The sequence below is a fragment of the Urocitellus parryii genome, chromosome 4 (assembly GCF_045843805.1).
Source record: "Urocitellus parryii isolate mUroPar1 chromosome 4, mUroPar1.hap1, whole genome shotgun sequence".
Lineage (NCBI taxonomy): Eukaryota > Metazoa > Chordata > Mammalia > Rodentia > Sciuridae > Urocitellus > Urocitellus parryii.
Window position 1 is genome coordinate 4,239,124 of NC_135534.1, and position 22,691 is coordinate 4,261,814.

The following is a 22,691-nucleotide window of genomic DNA, read 5'->3' on the forward strand; positions in this document are numbered from 1 at the left end:
TGTGGACTTCCATGTGCCGATCAGAACAACTCATGGATATGGAAAACTCAGAGACAAATCTTAAATATACAGCCCTCACACTGTGCCTCACATAGAGCAACAGTCCTTATCTAAAGGAGGACACATCTCACAGGATACAGAATACCTGAGCTTCCTTGTTGGTAGATGCTTGTTTCCTGTCAGCATCTAACTTTTGGCGGGCGGGTGGGGTGGGTTGGATTAAACCCAGGGATGCTTTACCAATGAGATACCTCCTCAACCCTTTTTATCTTGAGACTGGGCCTCGATAGATTGCTGATCTGGCCTTAAACCTGAAACCCTAAGCCCCCAAGTCATTGGGATCACAGGTGTCGACCACGGCATCTAACAACATCTGAGTATTTTTAAAGCAAAACAGCTTAATGTTTATTTTTAACTGGTAGAAATATTCCGATCCCAAGGTCTATCCTTCACAACTTCATGAACTGGTTTTGACAGTAATGATGTATGTCCTCTAATACATAATGTCACTCTGCCCATGGGATCACAGTGTGCACGTGAGTGGCAGGAGAAGGCTGCCTAGGATGCAATCTTTAGGCAGGCATCAAAACCATCTCCTGGAAGCTCTTCCAATGCTCTAAAGCGCACGGCCACGAACACAGAATTTTGGGAAAATAAAACCTAACTGCCTTAAATTAATGTCAGAAAGTTGGCTGAAGTGAGGTGCATCGGCTCAACACTCAGATGTCCGTGCCTCCTCCACTCATTTACACAGGTAGAATCCAGCCTGAACTCGGGCCTCCTGCGTCCTGACCTTGCCCTACATGCACTCCCTGCCACCCGCCCAGTTCCAGGAAAACTCAGGACTCAGAGATACACCTCTGCGGCACTGTGTCCTTACGCTCTCACCACAGGCCATCTTGGTGTTCCTCTTGCCCTGAAACGTCCACCCCGGCATCTACCATTGTGTGATAACCCGGGATTTGGGACAGAGGTCAGGCTTCTGACCTGAACTGGGGACTTCAGTGTCACACCCTGAGCAGGTGTGCCTCACCTTGGATGGGGACCTGGCTCTACACTTCAAGGCACCCCCAGCTAGCACACAGCTTTGAGGGACTCCCATGAAGCCCACATGTGCCTGGAGCAGCTCCCAGTGGGCGAGAGAAGCAGAGTCTGCCTCCGCAGACCTGCCTGTGGGCACAGGCTCCTGCTGCCAGCCAGGCTGCACACATCAGCAGGCAGCCTCTGCGCCCCTCGTGGCTCTAGCGTGTACGCACCCGCTGCAGCTCCTGATTCTTCTCCTCCAGCTGCGCCTCCATCTGCCGCAGCCTTTCTTCGATGTTACCGTGTCTCTCTTCAGCCTGTCAGAGACGCCGTGAGTGTCGCACACGCACCTCTGTGGGTGGCATGCTGTGTCCCACTGCAGCAACAGCAGCAAGCGTGGCATGCTCGGTGGGGCGGCCTCACGTGAGGCACACCCTGTGCACACTGTCCCCGCGGCTGCGAGGGCTAACCGTGAGACAACCGGCCCTGAGCGCTGTCTCTGAAGCCCGCGGTGCTGACGACGACTCAGTGCCCCCCACCACGTGCCTGACCTCAGCGACCCGTGACTTCCCCATCCTCAGACTGCTGGTCAGTCAGCATGTAAAGCAGAAAGCAGCAAGCACGGGAAGGAGCAAGGCACACGTCTACCTTCCTAAGCTTGGAAGTAAGTTCCAACACTTTAGCTTCCTTAGCAGCAGAGCTCCCAGAAGACAAAGGGTCAGACTACAAAGCCGACAAGGACAGGAAAGAAAGCAGGAAGAGAAGAAACCGAGAATTTAAAAGGGGATCACCAAGGGAGCAGGTGGTCACAGTGGCCCAACACTCTTGCTTCATGGGACAGGCAGGCAAGTCTGGCTGCCACCCGCCTGCCTCAAGATTGCCTCAGCCACAGGACACTGCACCTCTGTCCAAGGACCCCTCTCCCCACCTCTCCCCAGTAGGAGACTGCCTCCTAGCCAAGGCGAGCAGGATCCCTGCCAGGGGACAAGGCTGGCTGGTGCCTCCTGCCCTACGGCACTAAGTACTTCCTACCCCCAGGAAGGCCGGGGGTCTGGCAGGGAGGCCTCCCAGGGCCTGTGTAGATGCCTGAGTTGAGCACCTACTACATCACTCTGGAGCAGCCTCTTCACTGCCTGCTTCTCCCAGGGACCTGAGGACCAAGGGCAGGGAGTGTTCCTGCATGTGCCTCGCCAAGAGCTGGTCAACAGAGGAATGGCTGCTACTCAAAAATCTTTTTTTTTTTTTTTTTTTTGGTACTGGGGATTGAACCCAGGGGCATTTAACCACTAAGTATATTTAAAACCTTTTTATTTTTCCATTTGAGACAGGGTCTTGCTAAGTTGCTGAGGCTAGCTTCAATCTTGTGATCCTCCTGCCTCAGCTTCCTGAGTTGCTGGGATTACAGGCACCACATCCAGCAAAAAGTCATTTTTAAAGACAGGCATGGTAGCCCGTGGCTACAGCTCCAGGTACTGGGGAGGTCAAGGCACGAGGATCACTTGAGCTAGGAATTCAGGGCTAGCCTGCACAACACAATGAGACCCCACCTCAAAAACAAACAAAAAACTATACTTTTATTCCAAAAGAATAAAATTAAAAGTTTGACAAGTCTGTCTTTAAAGAGAATGGCATTTTTCTTTTTCTGAGAAAAAACTATCCTCTTTTATGAAAACCTCTAGCCTATGTGGTATGTACCTGAAGGAACTGGAGGGAGGTTCAGGAGATGACAAAGAAGGACAGGTTTGACATTTAAAAGGCATCCCGTCCAGGCAAGGCACTGAGAGCAAATCTGAGCTACACATGGGTCCAGTTGCACTGACTGACAGCTACAGTCCTGCCATGGGACCAGAGCCACCTGCACACCTTGGAGAGTGCCGCCACCCTCTGGGCCAGCTCCGCTTCCACCTCCGGAAGCGTCTCAGCCTTCCTGAGGGTCTGCTGCAGCTTCTGCTCCGCCAGCTCCAGGCGCTCCTGCAACTGCCGGTTTTTATCCTCTGTCTGTGGAAGAGAGTCCAGCGTCAGAACATGGGGATCGTCTAGTGCTTTCTGTCACCACTTGGCAGACTGGGCTATTGAGGGAACGCCGGCTGCTCAGGTGGCCCGCTCAGGCCAGGCTTCTCTGGCCCTGCTTATCAGGTTTGACCTCCAAGCCCCAAACTTCCCTTGACAACCTATTTGCTATTTTATTTTCTTTTCTTTAAGGAGAGAGAGAGAAAATTTTAATATTTATTTTTTAGTTTTCGGCGGACACAACATCTTTGTATGTGATGCTGAGAATCGTACCTGGGCCGCACGCATGCCAGGCGAGTGAGCTACCGCTTGAGCCACATCCCCAGCCCCATGCTATTTTCTTAAGAAAGTGATTTTTTAAGAACAAATGAAGGTCCCTGACCTTAAGGAAAACAAGTTTTCTCTAAAAGCCCCCTCATTCTCAGTGACAAATCAAGGTGGGAGGGGTTAGTACCAACCTCACCAAAAGCAACCAGCCCACACCTGGAGGCTGTGCCTCCTGCCACAAGCCGCCTGTGTGTGGCCGAGGGCTCTTGTGTGAGCCAGATGAGCTGCTCAGCAGAGTTTCTAAAGGCATATTTCTTCTTCTTTTTTAAAAACCTTCTTGGGGCTGGGGTTGTGGTTCAGCGGTAGAGCGCTCACCTAGCATGTGGGGGGCCCTGGGTTCGCTCCTCAGCACCACATAAAAAATAGAATAAATGGAACAAAGGTTAAAAAAAAAAAAAAAAAAACTTCTTAACTCTAAAAACTTGAACATAGAAGAAACTTTTTAAAACACCTAAAAGTTTTTAGCTGCTAAGCAGCTAACATCTGTCCACATCTCCTTCGTATGGACATACATACATGCTCTAAACCCTCAAAATATATCACACTAGCATAGCCTGGTAAAAGTTATTCCTAATATCCCTTTTAATAACAGCCTGATATTTTATTTTTGGTTAAACAATGCTCCTTATTAAATACCGGATACTTTATTTTCAAGAAGACTGATGCAGGATTTTCTGGTTAGCTCTCAGTTCCCTGGGACTACAGAGAAACAGGAGTAAATAAGGTTTTCAAACTACAGGAGACACTGATTCTATGCACTTCACTTTTAAGTTTGCCAGCAACCCCTGTTATCAACTGGTAGCCAGAGCCTTGGAGTTGTCCAACACTCTGCTCTTTCCTATGAGATGAGCTCGCAAGCACCAGGTCAGCTTGTCATGGGAACAGCAGAATCAAGCGCTCCATGAAGTGGTGCAGCCTCAGTTCCTTGTAGGCTGCAATAACCTCCCTCTTGATCGCAATATTGTAAGATCATGAAAAGTGATATTTGGACTTTATATTTTCAACATGAAAATTAGGAAAAATATCTTTGTCTTCATTAATAATTAAAGCCAGACGAAGGCCTGTGAAACCCATTACCTGCCGATGCAGAGAGTCTTTGTTTGCGATTTCGTTTTCAAGCTTATCATTGAGGTCATGCACAGATGTGGCTTCACGCTGTGCAGCGAGGTAGCGTTTCTCGAGGGTCGTGATTCTCTCCTCCATGTCCTCCTTCTGGGCCATGGCCTACAGAGACATTTCAGAGGGAGGCAGGCAGATGAGGACAGCGTCTGCGTCAAGCCACACACAGCCTTCCTTCTCCATCTTTTACTAGATGGATAAAACCTCAGGTAACTACAAAATCCAACTGTGTTGTCAAATGCAAACAGAGATCACAGGCTAATTTAACTGGATGCAACCACCCAGAGTGTGTAGCAAAATGAACCCTACACACTGCCCAACGCTGAGACCAGGACCACAATTTTATTCACACAATACTGCCAACAAACTCACCGTTTTTAGGTCCTTCCCTGTTTACTAAGACACTAATGATGACAAAGTCTTAATATTTAAAAGATAGGTCTTGCCAGACACAGTGGCACAAGCCTACAATCCCAGCAATTTGGGAGGCTGAAGTAGGAGTCAGTCTGGCACTTAGCGAGACCCTGTTTCAAAATAAAAATGAAAAGAACAGAGGACAGCAGTAGAGAGCACCTGGGTTCAACTCCCAATACCCAGGACTGACCAAAAATTAAGAAATAAAAAAAATCTAAAATGAATTTTACTCTTTCTGCCACATAATCTTCTACTGTAGCCAAAATATAGTAGGATCTAATACGAGCAAATATTTTCCTTTGTTCTCAACCCTTCCATGAAGTCGCTCACTGATCCCTGTTCTTACATCCACACTCAAGGGTCAAGATGGTCAGATGGTCGTGTGCAGGCACAAAGAGCATGTTAGGAAATGACAAAAGGTGGCACGGCAGAGTGTCCAGCCCTCATTTGATCTATAAGTGTCCCTGGTTTCTCACGGGTGCATAGACACAGACGTTTGTCAGAAATTAGTGTAGCTGCATGAGCTTTCACACGATGATCCCAACGTGACCCAAGTGGGACCACTGTTTGGCCTCCGACCTCCTGAGACGGAGGGAAGGTGGGGAGAGGAGGGAGTGGTCGCAGCCCTCCCCGGCCAGTTGCAGACAACCAGCAGCGCCTGCGCACACCGGCTAAGCAGTGGCTAAAGGAAGTGGATCAGGAGAGGGACGCCAGGCACACAATGCTGTTTTCCATCCCTACTGCTCTACACCAGCCCCGAGGCTGGAAGGGACTGGGAGAAGCAGAGAGAAACCAAGTGTCCCACACGCCCCAAAGGTGCCGGCAGCACTGCCATTTCTAGCACCACTCACTTCACGGACATCTCGTTGTAGTTTCGTGTTCATCTCCTCAGACTTGATGAGATCTTTTCTAGCTGTGTCCAGATCCTCCTCCAGCTCCGCCACATGGCTGGAGAGGGTGGCCAGGCGCTCCTTCATCTGGCTCTGCTCCCGTGATTGCTTGTCTATGACTTCCTGGAGCTCGATGACTTTAGCCAGGTCTTCCTCGTGGCTGGAGGAGCCGTCAGAAGATCTCTACAGGAAGACCCACGCCCTTAAGTAGCCTTGCTTGGTGTGCTGTGAAATAAAATGCTTCCAGGAAACAGGGACCATCGAAACCGATTTACGAGCCAGGCGCAGGCCTGTAGCCCCAGCTACTCAGAAGGCCGAAGTGGGAGGGTCACAAGTGCAAGGCCAGTCTGGGCAACTCAGTGACACCCTGCCTCAAATAAAATGAAAACTAACAATGGCTAAGGGTGCAGCTCAGTGGAAGAGAAATCCCAGTTCAGTCCCAGGCATTGCTCAGCAAAAAAAAAAAAAAAGAGAGAGAGAGAGAGAGAGAGAGAGAGAGGGGCCGTGCACTCTGCTGGCAGCACAGCCTCCTGCTGCTCAAGCTGTGGTGGCACTTTGGCCACAGCCTCCCAGAAGCCCTGCGTGCGGTGGCCACAGCAGGGAACGCAGGACTTGCCTTTCCATTGGTGCTGGGCGTGCTCTCCTGCTCATGGCTTGCGTCAGGCACTCCCCCTGCCGCCACTTTCTTCTGATTATTCTGCTCCTTTAGAATCATCAGCTGAAGCCAAAAAGACACAAGAACATGATGACTCTAAGAAAAGTGACAGCAGCAAAAGGCCTTTTGGAAAAGCATGACCCTCAGCCGCTCCCCATGGCACCCAGGGCAGCCTCAGGATCAGAATCTGCATCTGCTGGACCAAAGAGGACTGGAGATCCTGCGATTGCACCAAGTCTCATGGCCTGGTCCTCACACAACCCCAGCCGCTGGTCCTCAATCAGAGAAGTGAATAAAACCCGACTCCCACTAGACAGGCCCCATGCTCCTCTTCAGACTGAAGGGTGAGGCCAAGCACCACGGTGCTGGCACAGCTCACCTCCTTGTGTGTTGCTCCCAGCTCTTCTTCCAGGAGACTGCACCTCTCCAGTGCCACTCGCAGTCGCTCTCTCACCTGTGAACCAGAGCACGGGCTCCTGTGTGTGCCAGTGCATTCACTTTGTTCTTAGGGTACAGTCACCCTAATGTTAGTGCGTACAACAGAGGACCTATAATGTCTTTCACTGCCATTGCTATCAAGAAAACCTTTTTAATGGCTTTAAATTTAAAAACAAAAAAAACAGCTGGGGATGTAGTTCAGTGAGAGAGAAATCCCAGTAAAATTCTGCCTCTAAATAAACAGCTTATTTAATTCTTAACAGAAAATTAACACATAGAACTAATCACTGTTAAGACACTTAGGCCAGCGAGCCCTTAGAATTCAAGAAGCTATCTGCCATCTCTGTAGCATGAGAACAGAATGAACGCACTGGCACACACAGGATGAACCGTCAGTCCAGGGCTAACAGTACCTTCTCATCCAGAGCCTTGTGGTGTTCAAACAGTGACTTCAGCGCTTTGAGCACTTCCACCTCACTGGACACACCTGCAGGAGACTGTGCCTGTCTCTTCACCACTGTCATCCTGAGAGAGCGCTCGTGTCTGGAGACCAGGCATTCCAGATGTTCCAGCAATAGCTGAAGTAGAAGGCCAGAGAGACATGTGGGAGCTCACTTTTCACAAGTGAGTCCCTTACAATGTCACACTAAGCTAGTCAGAATCCCTTCCACTCTGTGGGAAGCAAGAAATTCCCCCCTCGGCTGTACCACAGCATCATTAGCTCCCACTGCAAGTTTCAAGCAACTCCAGTTCCTGGGCCGACCGAGCACGCACTGCTCAGCATGAGAAGCGTGAAACGGGTTTAAAGGCAGCACAGATGGCCTTGCAGTTCTGGGACAGCAGCACCAGGAGGTCCCCACACGGTGGCCAGAGGCAGACAGCAGTCAGGTGCCCACTGACTCACCCTGGTGTTGTTCCGCTCCGCCTTCAGTTCAGCGATCTCTTCCTCCCTCTCCAGGAGCTGCTCCCTGCAGACATTGAGCTCCTTCGTGAGTGCCGCAAACTCCTGCAAAGCAGCAAAGGGAAGGCAAAGAGAGGGTGACCGCGCACATGAGCGAACAGCAAGCCCTCCTGGGGGACTTCTATCACCTCCTCGGTCCACACGGTCCACACGTATGGGGTGTGGAGGAGTGAGCCCTGGGGTCCTCCAGAGACCAGGGGTGCCCTCATGGATCAGAGCCCAGGCCAGACCATCGCTGGGGGCACAGTGCTGATGGAAGCCCACGCCTCCGCACCCACAGAGGTCACACGTGTCCTAAACGGGGGGGGGGGGGGGGGACGGACCGGGGGACCTGGGGACCTGGGATGAAGCAGACGACATTTTCAAATGACTTGTAGCAACATGACCTACACTGTGGGGGAGGGGAAAACAGGCCTACATGCTGGCCGCCTCCTGCCTAGGCAGGCTCACCCCTGGGAAGATCACAGGACCCCGGAGACTCCCCTGGGGAGTCAACTGTAAAAATGTCAACTGCTCAAAGTCAACTGTAAAAATAACTTTTAGGCAGGAGGATCGCGAGTTCAAAGCCAGCCTCAGTAACTTAGCAAGGCTCCAAGCAACTCAGTGAGACCCTATCTCTTTAAAAAAAAAAAAAAAAATATTTTTTAGTTGTAGCTGGACACAAGACCATTGTTTCACTTATTTATTTTTATATGGTGCTGAGAATCGAACCCAGGTCTAGCACGGGCGAGGCGAGAGCTCTACCGCTGAGCCACAACCCCAGCCCCAAGACCCTATCTCTTAATAAAAATATAAAATAGGGCTGAAGATGTGGCTTGGGGTCAAGTGCCCCTGAGCATCTGCCCAGCACTGATCTGGGCTAGCTCTGCACTGCCACACCGGGCACTCCATGGATGCTGCAGACAAGCTGAGCCCAGAGAGTGGGATTCACACTCTCCTGCCAGTCATCACATGGGGCAAAACAGCTGAAACTCAGTCAAGTCACTTATAGTGTCTCTGGGATGAGCCCAACACTCAGTGCCTCCGCTGCTCACAGTGGGAAGAGCCTGAGGGGGTGGTCCTGGAAGTCAGTAAGCAGGCGGTGCTCCAGGGCACTCCCGGGACCCTCCCACTCCAGCTCAGCCTCCCACAGGAACCTGCCACCCCTGGGAGTCTGCTTCTACCTGCTGGCAACAGATGCCTGTTGGAGCCACAGTGAGAGCTAAAACCCTCTTCCTGAGGGACACAGACATGCAGCACTGCCACCGTCAACATGGGAAAGAGGAAGATTTACGTGTTATGCCTCGAATACTACTTCAGGAGGAGCAGAACGAGAGCTTCCCCCTCCCAGCTCAGAGATAAGGCTCCTCCAGATTCTGGCAGCCAACACTGCTGGTCCCGCTTCCTCTGTGCCTTACAGCCTAGCACAGACCTGGCCAGGCAGCAAGACTCTTCAGAGGCCCACGCATGGGAAGCATTCACCATCACTCCATGTGCCCACAAAGTGCGCCCCTCCGTGGGATCTCTCCTGTAGATGCCAATGCTGTCCTGTGGGAAGCCCTCTGACTGGCAGCTCCTCCAGCTCACCATCAGGAGCCCACCACCAAGAAGGGCACCGACTCTCCTCAACAGGGTCTTGCACGAAAAATAGATTCTTTTGGAGGCAAGTGAAAGAAAAGTGGCCTGTGACTAGCTTAAGCCAAAAGGCAATTATTATTATTACTCACATGACTCACGTCCAAGGCAGAGCTGGTTCTGGGCCTGCCTGAATTCAAGACCTTGAATGTTTATTTTATCACTATGTCCCCTGGTGCTGCAGTCTGGGTCGATTCTGTGAAGTTACCGCTCACTCAGGAATCCTGCCTTTGACTGTGTCCAGACCAGAGTCCGTCATCCCGGCTACCGTCCTTTTCATTTCCTAGAATTCAACTTGGTTTTCTGCCATTTCTTCCTTTTCTGTTTCTGCTGGACGCCTTCCTGTCTGTTCAGGTATATAACGTCTATCTTCAACGATCACGTGCAGACTGACTTTGGCAGTTTTTGCCAGACTCTCCACCCACTTCAGATGGAGCAACTGCACCTCTCTAAGGAGGTAACCCTGTGGAGCACCTCACATGATCCGCCCTCGAGCTCCATGCAGTGTAGCTGCAGGATCGCCCTGATGAGGCCTCATCTGCTAGCACCCCTCATCTGCCTGGTTGTCTTAGCCACTTTCAACTACTATGAAACATGAAAAAATAACTTACCAGCGAGTGGGTGGCCAAGAAACAAGACATGCGCTTCTCACAGTTCTGGAGGCTGAAGTCTGAGGCCCTAGCACTGGCAGATCAAGTGTCTGGCGAAGGCCTGACTGCCAACTTCTCACAGGGGGTCTCTTCCACCAGGCACTAACCCCTCAGGATGACTCCACCCTCAGGCCTCATCACTCCAAAAGCCCCCCCTGCCAACACTATCACCTGGGGTGAGGGTTTCAAAGTGACCCTCAGGGACACAGCATAGTGTTCTGTGGTTGCTGTCCTCCACAATTTCCCAGGCCTTAGTCCAAACTAAATGTTCTATGGTGACGTGTTTCTGTCACAGAACCATGGGACAATGTGGCTGTCCACTCTCCCTAGAAATCCCAAGGGTGTCTACGGTGCCAAGTGACCTTCCCTGAGGAAACCTCATCTAAACCCAACTTCAAAAAGCAAGCCTCGGGGTCTGGGGATACAGGTCAGTTGGAAGAGTGCTTGCCTCGCAGGCACAAGGCACTGGGTTCAGTCCACAGCAACACACACGCGCGCACGCACGAGAGCGCCCCCATTAAGCTCCAATCCCACAGAGCCTTCAACCCTGCCATCCTGACCGAGGGTCCAAGGTGCCTGCCAGCACTGCCTGTGGGGCCTTGTGGAGTCACCACCTCCTGCTGCCCACACAGGTTTCTAGCTGCTTCTAGTTCTAGAGGGACTTCATCTTACCTGGGGCCTGGCTGGCATATGGCCAGTTTGCCTCTCTAAATCTTGCCTGGTCACTACTGTGTACAGTCCAGGTTTGTCAGTCACAGCGTGAGTTCCACCTCCTTCTTGGCAGGAAGCCACAATTCACTCAAGGAGGCGTCACATCCAGCCTACACCAGCCACTGGGCTGCCCACTCCTGAGGGCACTCTACAGGACAGGCAACAGGCTGGCAAGTACCTGTGGGGAGGGCACGCAGAGGGAGAGGTGCCAGGTCCCTGAGCACCTCTCCCTCTGGACCAGCACCAGTCTGGACCAGCCACCTGGCCAGTGAGAACCTCCCTCAGGAAAGCAGGAAGAGCCCTGCTGCTGGGCCATGGGCAGGGTGTGGGGACAGTGGGAGGGCTTGCTGGTGAGGCCCTGAACACAGGCAGGAGGCTGAGCCTTGGGGGCACCAGGAGCTGCCTGCTCTATACACTGAGGGCCTTGAACTGGAGTGGGCCAGACTACGAAGGCCTAGGCCAGAGCTCTCATGCAGGAGCAGCCTGCAGCTGGGCGGGAGGTGAGGAAGGGCGTGCACACAGCTGCAGGTCCCACGGAAGGAGAGGGTCTGACCTGAGCTCTGCAACAGGACAGCCACTAGGAGAGAGTTCTCAAAACAAGCACACCCCCTGACACCTGCCAGACGCAGGGAGCAGCGCGAGTAGCAGAGCCACAAGAAGCTTTGATCCCCACACTGGGTTCCTGTAGTGAGGTGCTACGCTAAGGGAGGCCAGCATGAACGTCATTCCACGCCAATCACCCAGGCACCAGATGTGGACAACATTCAGGGCCAAGGCCTGGACAGGCTAACATAAAAAGCCATTATAACCTCACTGGGATTGTCCCAGGAGATGATCACCGTCACGCACAGCACTGGCACGTCAAGCCATCTGAACTCTCACCGACAACAAGGTGCTGAAGTGGAGGACAACAGTGCCCACGACTCAACAACAGCAGCAGTTCAGCTCAGGGAGGCAAAACGCTGGCCAGACTGAGTGCAAGAGAGAACAGGGAGAAGCGAGCACAGATGCGGGCAGAAGGTCCCCCCACGAACCTTGGTAGTAGAGGACAAAAGGGGGGGTGTCAGGAGATGTGGGGACAAAAAAGACCCTTGGGAGGATGAGGCAGATGTCTGCATGTGGATGAGAATCCAGGGGCGAGGGGAAAGGACAGAGTGGTGGCTCTGAGAAGGTGCAGGCAGTGGCATCTAGTGGCCTGGAGGAGACGACAAGCTTTTCTAGGAGCACAGCCTCTACAGAGAGCAAGGGAAGAAGGCAGGGAACAAGCGCAGGTCTGATGCGTGGGGAGCTTACAGGGGCTGCCTGAGAGAACAGAGGGCCGCAGGCACGGGCCTGGGCCTGGGCCGGGGGAGTGGAGGAAGAGGAGGCCTGAGACTGCCTGGGGAGGGCAGGAGGCCTGGGGAAAGACAGGACTGCCGGCCTGGGCACTGGGGCAGGAGGCAGCACAGAGGGCACCGGGGCTGTGATGGCACGACAGGCACTGGGACTGGGGTGGGCAAGAAGAACGGGAGGCACGGCCACAAGGTAGCAGGGTCCCAGGAGCACAGGTCACAGAAGGGCTGAGCATCAGCTCTGTTCTAAAGTCTACTGTGAACAAACACCATTGTCTTCAAACAAAACACCCAGTCCAGGCACAGCAGGAGGACCTGGAAGCTGGGACAGCACTTGGGTGTGGGTGGTGTGCTGGCTACAGGCATGGGCTCCCGTTTTCCCCACAGCACCCCCTCTGCTCCTCAGGGTCTCTCATCCCCAGATGAGAGCCCCTTTCCTCAAGTTTCCTGAAGACTTTCCTGAGGACCCCCACCACCATCGCGCACGCCCAGCAAACTGTCTTCATTCACCTACTGGATTCAACAGTGGAGACTACTCCAGGGAAACACATTACAGCACTGACAATCATTTCACTCAAAGGAAAACCTTTCTCTTTGCTCAAAAGAATTCAGTAGCTAAAAATGCATCAAAGCAATTTTAACTTAGGAGTTGAGATAAACACTGAACAGGAAATTCCAAAGTTTAGGATTCCAAAAATGTTCCTCTACACATTTGCTTCAATTATTACTGCAGGAAAAATGGGTATGAACTCAACTATGTACAACCAACAACCCACTTTATTACTGTACAGGAATCTAAATTAAAAATGTCAACTAAAACAATGCTGTATGCCAAGCAGACCACTAGTCTAAGGTGATGCTGTATTTACTGATATTTTCTGGAATTAAAATTTCAAGTATTTTCTTAAATTGAACAGACATAATAATCACTAGGATTCTTCATTTAAAAATCTAAATCTGAGAAGTCCAAGTTAGTATTTCCATTTGAATTCATCTGGGGTCAAGAGAAAATAACATTAACCACAAAAACTGGTTCGAGAACCTGGTTTCATATAATGCTTAAAAATGTTGGTATTTATCTGTTATGGGTATTTCTGACCTGAAGGTTCAGATCTGGATAATGGATACAGATTATATTAACCCCACATGATTGATCAAATCCACAATCAGGCCAATTTTTTAGTTAAGTCTCATAGATGACATGTGACATTTATCTCCAAAGGTGAAAACCTTCCCTCCTGTACTTCCGATGGCTTCCAGGTGCTCCTATGGGAAGAGGTAGCAGCGACTCATCACCCCCTTCCTCTGTGGACCCTGGCTCCTCCCGTTCTCTCCCACGATCACAACAGGGGACATTTCTAATCTATTCCTCATCAGTAGTAACTCCATTTCAGTTTCAACTGCTTTTAATCACTCAATCGCTCAAACAGGAAGAAAACATCACTGCCTGGAATATTATTCAGCCACAAAACAAGAAAACTCTGGCATGCTATCATTTTACTGAGTGAATGGACACTCACTCCACACAACCAACACTTTCACACACATGGAGTAAAAGCCCTGCACACCCCAGTGTTGCACACAGCCCCTTTTGGTTAAAAGCAAATGCACACTTGTATTTTTGTGACATTCATACATGAAACACAGACATGCAGGCCAAGCTGCTAACACTGCTACACTGCAGCTGGGGAAGGGGCTGGGAGATCATTTATAACGCTTTATTATTTAATTTCTAAACACATGAAAACAGTAACTACACATCCTCCTTTCTAAAACTTCAGGAACTGACCACATGGACACATAACTTGCTCACAAATACCCCCAATTCTCAGCCCTGAGGCCTCAGATCTTTCCCTTGCTTCCTTGCCCACTTCTGTAGTCTGACTGCAGCCTTGGCTGCAGGACCCATGACTGACAACCACCTCACTCCCTTCTGCTACACCCAAAGGGCAGTTTCTGGCCTCCCCTAACTGGCCTGAGAGGGAACAGCAGCAGGAACACAGGAGCCTTTGGGCTTCTCCAAGGTGTTACTCACCCCACAGCTCAGGTCTCGTTTGTTGTTTTGTTTTTGTTTTTGTTTGTTTGTTTTTTACCGGGATTGAACTCTCAGGGGCACTGGACCACTGAGCCACATCCCCAGCACTATTTTGTATTTTATTTAGAGACAGGATCTCACTGAGTTACTTAAGTGTCTCGCCATTGCTGAGACTAGTTTTGAACTCATGATCCTCCTTCCTCAGCCTCCCAAGCTGCTGGGATTACAGGCATGGACACCATGCCCAGCTACAGTTCTTATAGGGGCCCCAAACACTCTCCCTACCTGAGCTCATTGCTCACTCTGACCCTGGCGCCAACTCCTAAGGCCTCACCACGGATTGTCCGACCCCACTGAATGAGTCAGGCGCCCAAGGGGCACACTGCCTCCTCCTTCTCCCAGCAACGACAGCTGGGGACTGCTGATCCTACCCCACGAGTGGGGACCACGTGCTTCCCGTGGCCCTGCCCTTCCTCCGCCAGCCCCCATAGCTCCTCAGCCTACCACAGAGCTGCCTACTCACCCGGCCTCCATCCTGCTTCCCGACCATCTGTCCTCTACACCATTTGAAACAAACCATACTCTGTGACTTCCTGCTCAGAATCCTTTAGGAACTTCCCACTGCCCTCACGGTCAAGCCCAAGGCCCCTGACACCAATGAGAAGAGCACACACCTGTGGAGCACCTGCACAGACCAGCTCACCAAATGCACCCCCAAGAGGGTCAGAGGGGACACACAGAGCCCCCAGTGCACGTCAGAGCAGCACTCAAGCAGGCACCCCTGGATGCTGGCCTCGCCTCTCTCTCATCACTGGGCCTCACACTCAGCACATCTGTCAAGGACACCCAGTTTCTGTTCCTCTGCTGCCCTTGCATATACGGTCACTCCTACTGACGTGCACCCACGAATCTCCAGCTCCCCAGTCTGCAGCCTCCCTGCTAGGCACTCACACAGCCCCCTTCCCCAGCAGCAGTCTAGCCTTCACTGGCTGCAGGGAGCTGCCTTCTCCGCTAGATGGGGGCTCCTGACGGCAGAAGCCCAGGTCTACAGGAAAGTGCCTGACAAGGGTGTACCCAGCCAATGTGTGCCGAGAGACAGCAATGGCAGCAAGGAACGTGCGCTCCCAAGGAAGAACACTGTCTAGGAGACAAGCAAAGCCTCAACCTGGGCACTCAGGTTCACAGGCAGCAGGGCATGGCCACGCCCAGCGACGCGCTGCACCAAGTGGGTGCAGATGCAAGCCCCAGCCTCACCCTCCTCAACCAACCTTTCTGGAAATGCGTACTTTCTCAAAGCTCCCCAGGTAAGTCACCATCCTTGCACGTTTGGAAACAAATGACTTCTATGACCTCAGTACCTCACTCTGCCTAGTGTCAAAGGAAGAAGTCACAGACGTGGAACTGAAAGGTGGTGTGCTGGAAGGCCATGACAGCAGGAGTTCCACCAGCTCTCCCAGAGCCCGGTGGCTCACTGGCTGGGACATGCTGGTGATTTCTGCCACACTGCTAGGATGAAGTCACTTTAACCTTCAAGTGTTAATTCCACTCTTCACAGCAGCATTTTCTTTAAACAAATGCATTCCAACACACAACCCACGCACCCATCCCTCGTAGTCTAGAGGCCACTCTCTGGACTTCCAACCGACCCTCACCCTGACCCATCTTGGCTAAGCAAGTCTTCCCAGAATGGCCTGGCTTCCTGGGTGCTCCTGCTCCCAAGGGTGAAGGAACCCAGCGCCTTTGAGCGCCTGTGCACCAGACTCTCCTGCACCTGTGGGAGGATGGCCACCCACACTCGGCCCCAGGCCTGGGCTACCAGAACTGGTTCAGTCTTGGCTACATGCTGAGGAGTCCACCGAGGCCAAAAGCAGCTTGAATTTACTGTCAAAAACTGAATTTTCATTTGGAGCAGGAAAAAGTTTTTAAGAGCCCTGGGTGTTTTCAAGGGTGAGCTGAGGGGCTTCGGCCCAACAACCAAAGAGGGCAGGGTTCCCACTCCCACAGCCCTGCTCTGGGCCTGCCCAAAAGCTTCTTCCGCCTGATGTGCCCACTGAAGTGGCACTGCCAGTAGGCAGCCATGCACAGCTTAGAGCCACCAGCTTGTGGCCCCGCATTGCAGCCTGCTGGACATCTCCGTGTTTCACTCTTGGGGGAGCCGCGTTACTTCACAGGAAGTGCAACACGGATGTGAATATTTAATGCCAGTACTTGAAGTCTGCATCACTCACATTCCTCAAACTTATAATAGCCATACTGTTTCTATTATTTAAAATGTTCATAAAGACAAAGCATCACCGTCTTAACTATTTCAAAGTGTAAGGCTCAGGGGTCTCTAGAACACCCTAAGGTGCTACCAACACCTCTGTCCACCTCAGAAAGCTCACCACCAAGGCCATGTCCGCTGCCTCTGCTTCCACCCCAACTGCCCTGACCTTCCAGAAAAGGACTGGACAGGAGGTGACGCCTTCTGTACCCAGCTTTGGGTGCTCAGAAAGTGCAGCCCCGTGCAGTTCCCCCCTGGTTCCCGGTCCTCTCAAGGCTGTTCTTTTAGGCAAGACTGCAATTTCTTCATGGGAGTTAAGTTTTGCTTCGCTTACTTCCATTTTTCTGCTAAAGAGCAAACTCAACCATTTTTTGATACCAGCATTTCAGTACTTAAAAATGACTATGCATGTATGTTTCAAAATAACCTGAAATATTAGCATAAATGTATATTTCAGGGAAAAGCCACATGAAAAATAATCTATAACTAATTTTTTAAAACAGTCTAGAGGACAGGGAGATCAAAAAATGAAATAAAATCGAGGGCAGAATTCCTTGGGTCATCAAGGAATTCTTTCTCTAGGTATACCCCCCTTAGGGAATCCAGGGCTTGAAATCAGGGGCACTTAACCACTGAGCCACATCCCCAGGCTTTTTAATTTTTTTATTTTGAGACAAGGTCTCACTAGGTTGCTTAGGCCCCCACTAACTTGCTAGGCTGGCTTCAAACCCATGATCCTCCTGCCCCAGCCTCCTGAGCCATTGGGATTACAGGCATGTGTGACCACACCAGGATTGCCTTATTACTTTTTAAACATAAAATTTATTTGTTATTTCATTCAAATGTCCACACAATTTCTCTCCATTTAAAATTTTTGCCTTTTTAAATCTTCCTGTGGCAAAAAGGGAGATTTATTATCTTATCATACAACAGTAAAAATAACCATAAACCTATAAATGGTTAGCTTGATATTACAACTCCTTTTATTTAAACATCACATATATAATACCTAAGTCCACATACAAAACAATTTTGAATAAGAAGTAATTCTCTTACTTTCTTATGAAAACAACTACCAAAAAAGCTTTCTGGAGCCGGGTGTGGTGGCACACGCCTGTAATTCCAGTGGGTCGGGAGGCTAAGACAGGAAGATAGAGAGTTCAAAGCCACCCTCTCAGCAATGGTGAGGCGCTAAGCAATTTAGTGCTCTAAGCAACCCTGTCTCTCAAAAAAACTACAAAATAGGGCTGAGGATGTGGCTCAGTGATCGAGTACCCCTGAGTGCATTCCCCCACACCAAAAAAGAAAAAAACCCACTTTTTGGCCACTTTAATATGCACATTTAGAAATGCAGCTTGAAGGGGAGGGGATGGAGTAGGAGTGGGGGTGGGAAGGAGGGTGGAAGGAGGCAAACATTATTATCCTACGTACGTGTGTGCCTGCATGAATGGTGACTCTGCATCGTGTACAACCAGAGATGAAAAGCCGTGCTCCATTTGTGTAAAATAAATAAGTAAATGTGGGACACAGCTTGAGCGGTCACACTGACTCAGACTCTGCCTTGAATGCTGAGCAAGAAAAACAGGCAGGCTGGTCAGCAGACGGAGCCCTCTGTCCCAGTAGTGTACTAACTCACTGTGTGTGTCACCCTGTGTGGGGGCAGGGGTGCTGGGGACCGAGCCCAGGGGCCCTGGCGTGCCAGGCAAGCGCCTACTTCATGCATTTCAAACACCTCCGAGAAATCCTTACACTGTTTTCTCCTCTTTGCTGTGTCAACAGCACCTTTTGGTGAGCCATCTGGGCATCCTGTGACACCATCGCTGGTACCATCACCACATCCTCACCTTGAAAGGGAACCATCTGCTCTACCTCCAGGACACCAGGCCTCAACACTGCTGCCATGTCCTACCTGGTGGCTGTGTCTTGTGATGCTGGCAGCAGGGGACACTCGCAGCATGCAGCAAGGCATGGGAACTCAGGAGGTGCCAGCACCTTCAGCTCCTCATATCTGGGGGCTGAGCCACCCTGAGGGCGGAGCAGGCCCTCAGGTAGGCACCCTGCTCTGGTGGAATGAGGCCGTGCTGGCCGCCCCATTCCCCACACCATTCCCGCACAGCGCATCTCTCCAGCAGCCTCCTCTAACCCAACCTGGAGGCGGTGCTGGGCCCCCCAAGGTGAGGACTCAGTCCCACAATACTGCCCCACCCTCAGGCAGGTGCCAACTGTTGCTCCAGGTTGTGGCCTGTGCCTCTACTAAACAGCTATGAATCAGGTTCCCACGCCTCATTCATGGATCGGATCCATTTGCTAAGTGGCTCTCAGAGCTCAGGAAAGGCTCACATTTGCCCATTCATCATCAAGGACAACACGAGGGACACATGAAGTCAGAAGAGTGCAAGGCAGGGTGCCTGGGAAGGGGTACTGAGCTGGCCTCTCTCGTGTCCAGTGGTCTGGAAGCTCCTCCAAGACTGTTTTTTAGAGTTTAATGGAGGTTTCATTATGTGGATGTCACAATTCAGCCTATGACCCCCTTTCCCTCCCTGGAGTCTGGGAGGTAGGACTGAAACTCTCAACCTTCTAATTCTGCCCTGGAATTTTGGGTGACCATCCCTTCCTCAACCTATCTAGGGACCCTCAGCCACCAGTCAACTCATAGAAAAGACACTCTGGCCACTCTGGAGAGTTTTAGGAGGATTTGGGGAGCTGTAGGCCAGGGCAGAGTCCCTAATATATACACATATATGGGTGGACAGTAGGGCAGTACTAGGAATAGAACTCATGGATTGCTCTAGCACTGAGCAACATCCTTATTTGCAGTCCTTTTGAATTTTTTTTTTCTTTTCCTTTCTTTTTTTTTTTTTTTTTGAGGCAAGGTCTCACTAAGTTGTCCAAGCTGGCCTTGAACCTGCAATCCTCCTGCCTCAGCCTCCTAAGCCACTAGGATTACAGGTGTGCACCACTTGCCAGCTTATATCACAATATCACACTGGCACCACTCAGGAACTGCCTTACAGTTTACAGGTTAGTAAAGCTCTAGAAAAAAGTCTTCGGGTATACACAGGATTTCTCTAATTCAGTTCCAGCTTCAGTTTTCTTTTGTTTTCTTCTTTCCCCATTTTGGTACCCAGATGTGCTCTACCACTGAGCTACATCCCCAGCCCACTTTTTATTTTGAGATGGGGTCTCCCTAAGTTGCCAACTTCTCAAATTTGAGATTGTTTGTACTACCCAGCCTCCAGAGTAGCTGGGATTACAGGTGTGCACCACTGTGCCCAGCTCAGTTTGCACTTTTCAAATCTGCAAAGGAAGCCACAATCATCTCTTCTGCAAATGATTAAGAAACCTGCAAAATATTAGGCCAGAAATGCCCAGCTGTAGTATAGTCTGACCCTTCTCAAGGCTGTTCATCAAATGCCTGTGCCCAGAAGAGGTTCTGAAGACATGACTTGGCACCCGTGCACTTCATGAGTGCCTGCTGACAGAATCATATGACCACGTGTCCCCGGCAGGGGCCACTGAAGACAGCACCCAACACACAACAGGGTCTCCCCCATCATATCCCACGAGGCTCTAGAGCCACAGTGCAGCCCCCTCACCCCCACCCCCGGGTCTCAATAACTGGTGGAGGCTGCTGGACAGTCCTCAACAAGCCGGGAAGACCAGGACTGAAAACTCAAGCCTTAGCATACAAGGCGAGGGGGACTGGGTGGTCACTTTTCTTGTGATCTCTAGTCTGGAAGCATGGAGTCAAGGAAGCTGTCTAACTTGACAAGCAGTTATTCCGGAATGAATCAAAGGTCTAGGCATGAAGCTGTAACTGAAAGGCATGTCAGGGACGTCCTCATGGGCTCCACAGCTTAGAAAATGGAAAGGCCCAGAGCGAGTGGTTCCCAAGTACCTGTGCTCCAGTGACAGCAACTTCCTAATGCTCTGCTGATGCATCAAAGAAACACAGGCACTCCAGTGTTCAGAGCACACAGCTGAGGCTGAATGGAATAAATATAGCCACCCGCGGAAAGGCGCTTCAGTCTCATGCAGTTTTCATAACAAGAGTGATGCTGCCTGCCTACCCGAAAGCAACACAACTGATTGGTGGAAATGATAAAAAGAAAAGGCTTATTGTCAACCAAGGAAGAGTCTGGACACGCCCGCTTCCCTGCCCCACGCTGCCTTCCCCAGCCATCCTCCCACAGAAGGTTCTCAGAGGCCCCTCCAGCCCCTGGTGACTGCACTCCTGTGAGCTCACAGCCCTTGGTCTAAAACCCTCTTCCTCCCACTGCTTCCCGGGCAGCAGCCCCTTCCAGGGAGCTAGCCCTCACCTGCTCCTCCAGCTGAGGTCCTTTCCCCACTGCTGCCCACACCATGACCTCCTGCATGCCAGGGCTCACCTCACAGACTGAGCTCTCACCTCCCCGTCCTCGGGAAGACTCTGGCCCTTCCAGCCAGGAAGACCCCGTCAGGTCCTCCCCAGGCAGACATGAACTCTGTCCACGGGAGCCGTAACTGCCAACATTTTATGGCACCCTTCTGAGTTTACTTGGACTCTATGCTCCCTAGGGAAAAGAACTTTTCCATGGCTGTTCAAACTCTGTGCCCTGGCAAAGAACCCAGCCCAGCTCAAGAGTCCCCACAGTGTGTGGGTATAGGAGTCAGGCATATCCCACCACCGGTGGCAGCTAATGCTACTGCACTAGTCTCCTTCAACTTCCATGGCTCTGCAATGCAGTGTGACCCGAGAGCCTTCACCACACACCGCTTTCCCCTCTACTTTAACAAGCAAGTCTCTCCGAACGGATCAGTCTATGTACAAAACTCACTGAAGGTCCTTCATTGGGGATTTTCTCTTTGTAGAATGGGGCTCCAGCCTTCCTGCCTCCAGCAGCACAGAAGCACAGCTCTCCAGGCAACGGTAGAGGTCAAGCTGGGGCAGTCTGAGGTGTGCAGATGGTGGAAGGAGGCCAGGACACAAAGGACACATGGGTGCGGGGTACAGGTGGTACTGAGAATGCACACCGCGGCTGGAGGGAGGCGGGGAGGAAGGGGCTGGCCCAGGGGGAAGGTGAGCACCACAAAGGAGGGAGGCACAGCAGGACATCTGCATGGCGGGGTCTGGAAGACACTACAGAATGTGGGGCCAGGCTCAAAAGGGGCTGAAGACAGAGAGGCAGCTACACCATGGACAAGAGGGAAGGAACCGCAGGGTCAGGACCACAGGAGCAAGGCAAGTGTGGCGCTGACTTCACGGCCTTCTTGGTCGCGCTGCTCTGTTCCCATGAAGACGACCGCCTGAACACGTGGGCTCTGTTTGCTCTTTGGTGGTGTCGGGACGGAACCCGGGACCTTGCTGCTAGGCGAGCACTCCACCACAGGTGCACCCCAGCCCCAGGCCACACACCTCCAAAGAGCAAGTGCTGCTTCGCCCTCGGTTCTCTCCCCAGAGTTTTCTTAATGTGGAGAAAGCCTCCAAGTACATCCAGCAGCAGAGTACACCAGGGAGCCAGGAAGGAGGGCACCAATGGACCGCCACCGTCCCACTCTGGCGTCTAGGGGCCTACCCAGAACCTGTTTATTTAAACAGGCTGGCAATAGTAAAATCACCTGTTGAGAGAAGAAAGAACAACAGTATCTAGACACCTGCCGACACACTGCTGACAGTTTTCAGAGTGACTTTGACTTAGTACTGCATGTGTCTACATCTCTTCCTGCAGTGGCACTGCAACACACCCAACAGGCTCTTAGAGATGGACTTCTAACGGAAGCACCATAGGTTGTGTGTCAAGCACAAAACACACGCCTTCTACCAGGAGACACCAAGTGACCCTCACAGTGGCCATCACAGTGCCTGTGCTGCCGTCGAGGAGCAGCAGCAGTGCTCAGGCCCCCATGGTGTGCAGCAGGTACACTGTGGGAAAGCCCGCTCCACGCAGCATCTGGCGCTCTGCAATCTCCACAAACAGCAGAAATGCTGCGGTGCACGAAGAGAAGCAGCAGGCACCTGTGACACACAAACACACCAAAGTCCAGCAGAAGAGCGCACTTTCCAATCACCTCTCTTTTTTTGCGGAGGGTGTGCCAAGGATTAAACTCAGGGGCACTCAACCACTGAACCACATCTCCATCCCTAATTTGTATTTTATTAGAGACAGGGTCTCAGTGAGTTGCTTAGGGCCTCGGTAAATTGCTAAGGCTGGCTTTGAACTTGTGATCCTCCTGCCTCGGCCTCCTGAGCCGCTGGGATTACAGGTGTGCA

The 22,691-nt window shown here is 51.5% G+C and overlaps 1 protein-coding gene across 6 annotated transcripts in view; it reads right to left on the reverse strand.

Moving 5' to 3' along the window:
• Ppfia1 (PPFI scaffold protein A1) overlaps window positions 1–22,691 on the reverse strand; it is an 88,314-nt gene that overhangs the window by 46,266 nt on the left and 19,357 nt on the right. For 3 of the 6 annotated variants that reach the window (XM_077797887.1, XM_077797886.1, XM_077797885.1), the window contains exons 3-11: window positions 7,781–7,882; window positions 7,290–7,454; window positions 6,818–6,892; window positions 6,400–6,501; window positions 5,745–5,966; window positions 4,438–4,584; window positions 2,887–3,021; window positions 1,672–1,746; window positions 1,257–1,340 (exon numbers count right to left, since the gene is read on the reverse strand). In XM_077797887.1, the coding sequence (XP_077654013.1) occupies window positions 1,257–1,340; window positions 1,672–1,746; window positions 2,887–3,021; window positions 4,438–4,584; window positions 5,745–5,966; window positions 6,400–6,501; window positions 6,818–6,892; window positions 7,290–7,454; window positions 7,781–7,882 (1,107 nt within the window). The remainder of the gene's footprint in view (window positions 1–1,256; window positions 1,341–1,671; window positions 1,747–2,886; window positions 3,022–4,437; window positions 4,585–5,744; window positions 5,967–6,399; window positions 6,502–6,817; window positions 6,893–7,289; window positions 7,455–7,780; window positions 7,883–22,691) is intronic. The other 3 variants (XM_077797890.1, XM_077797889.1, XM_077797888.1) reach the window with 1 other exon arrangement.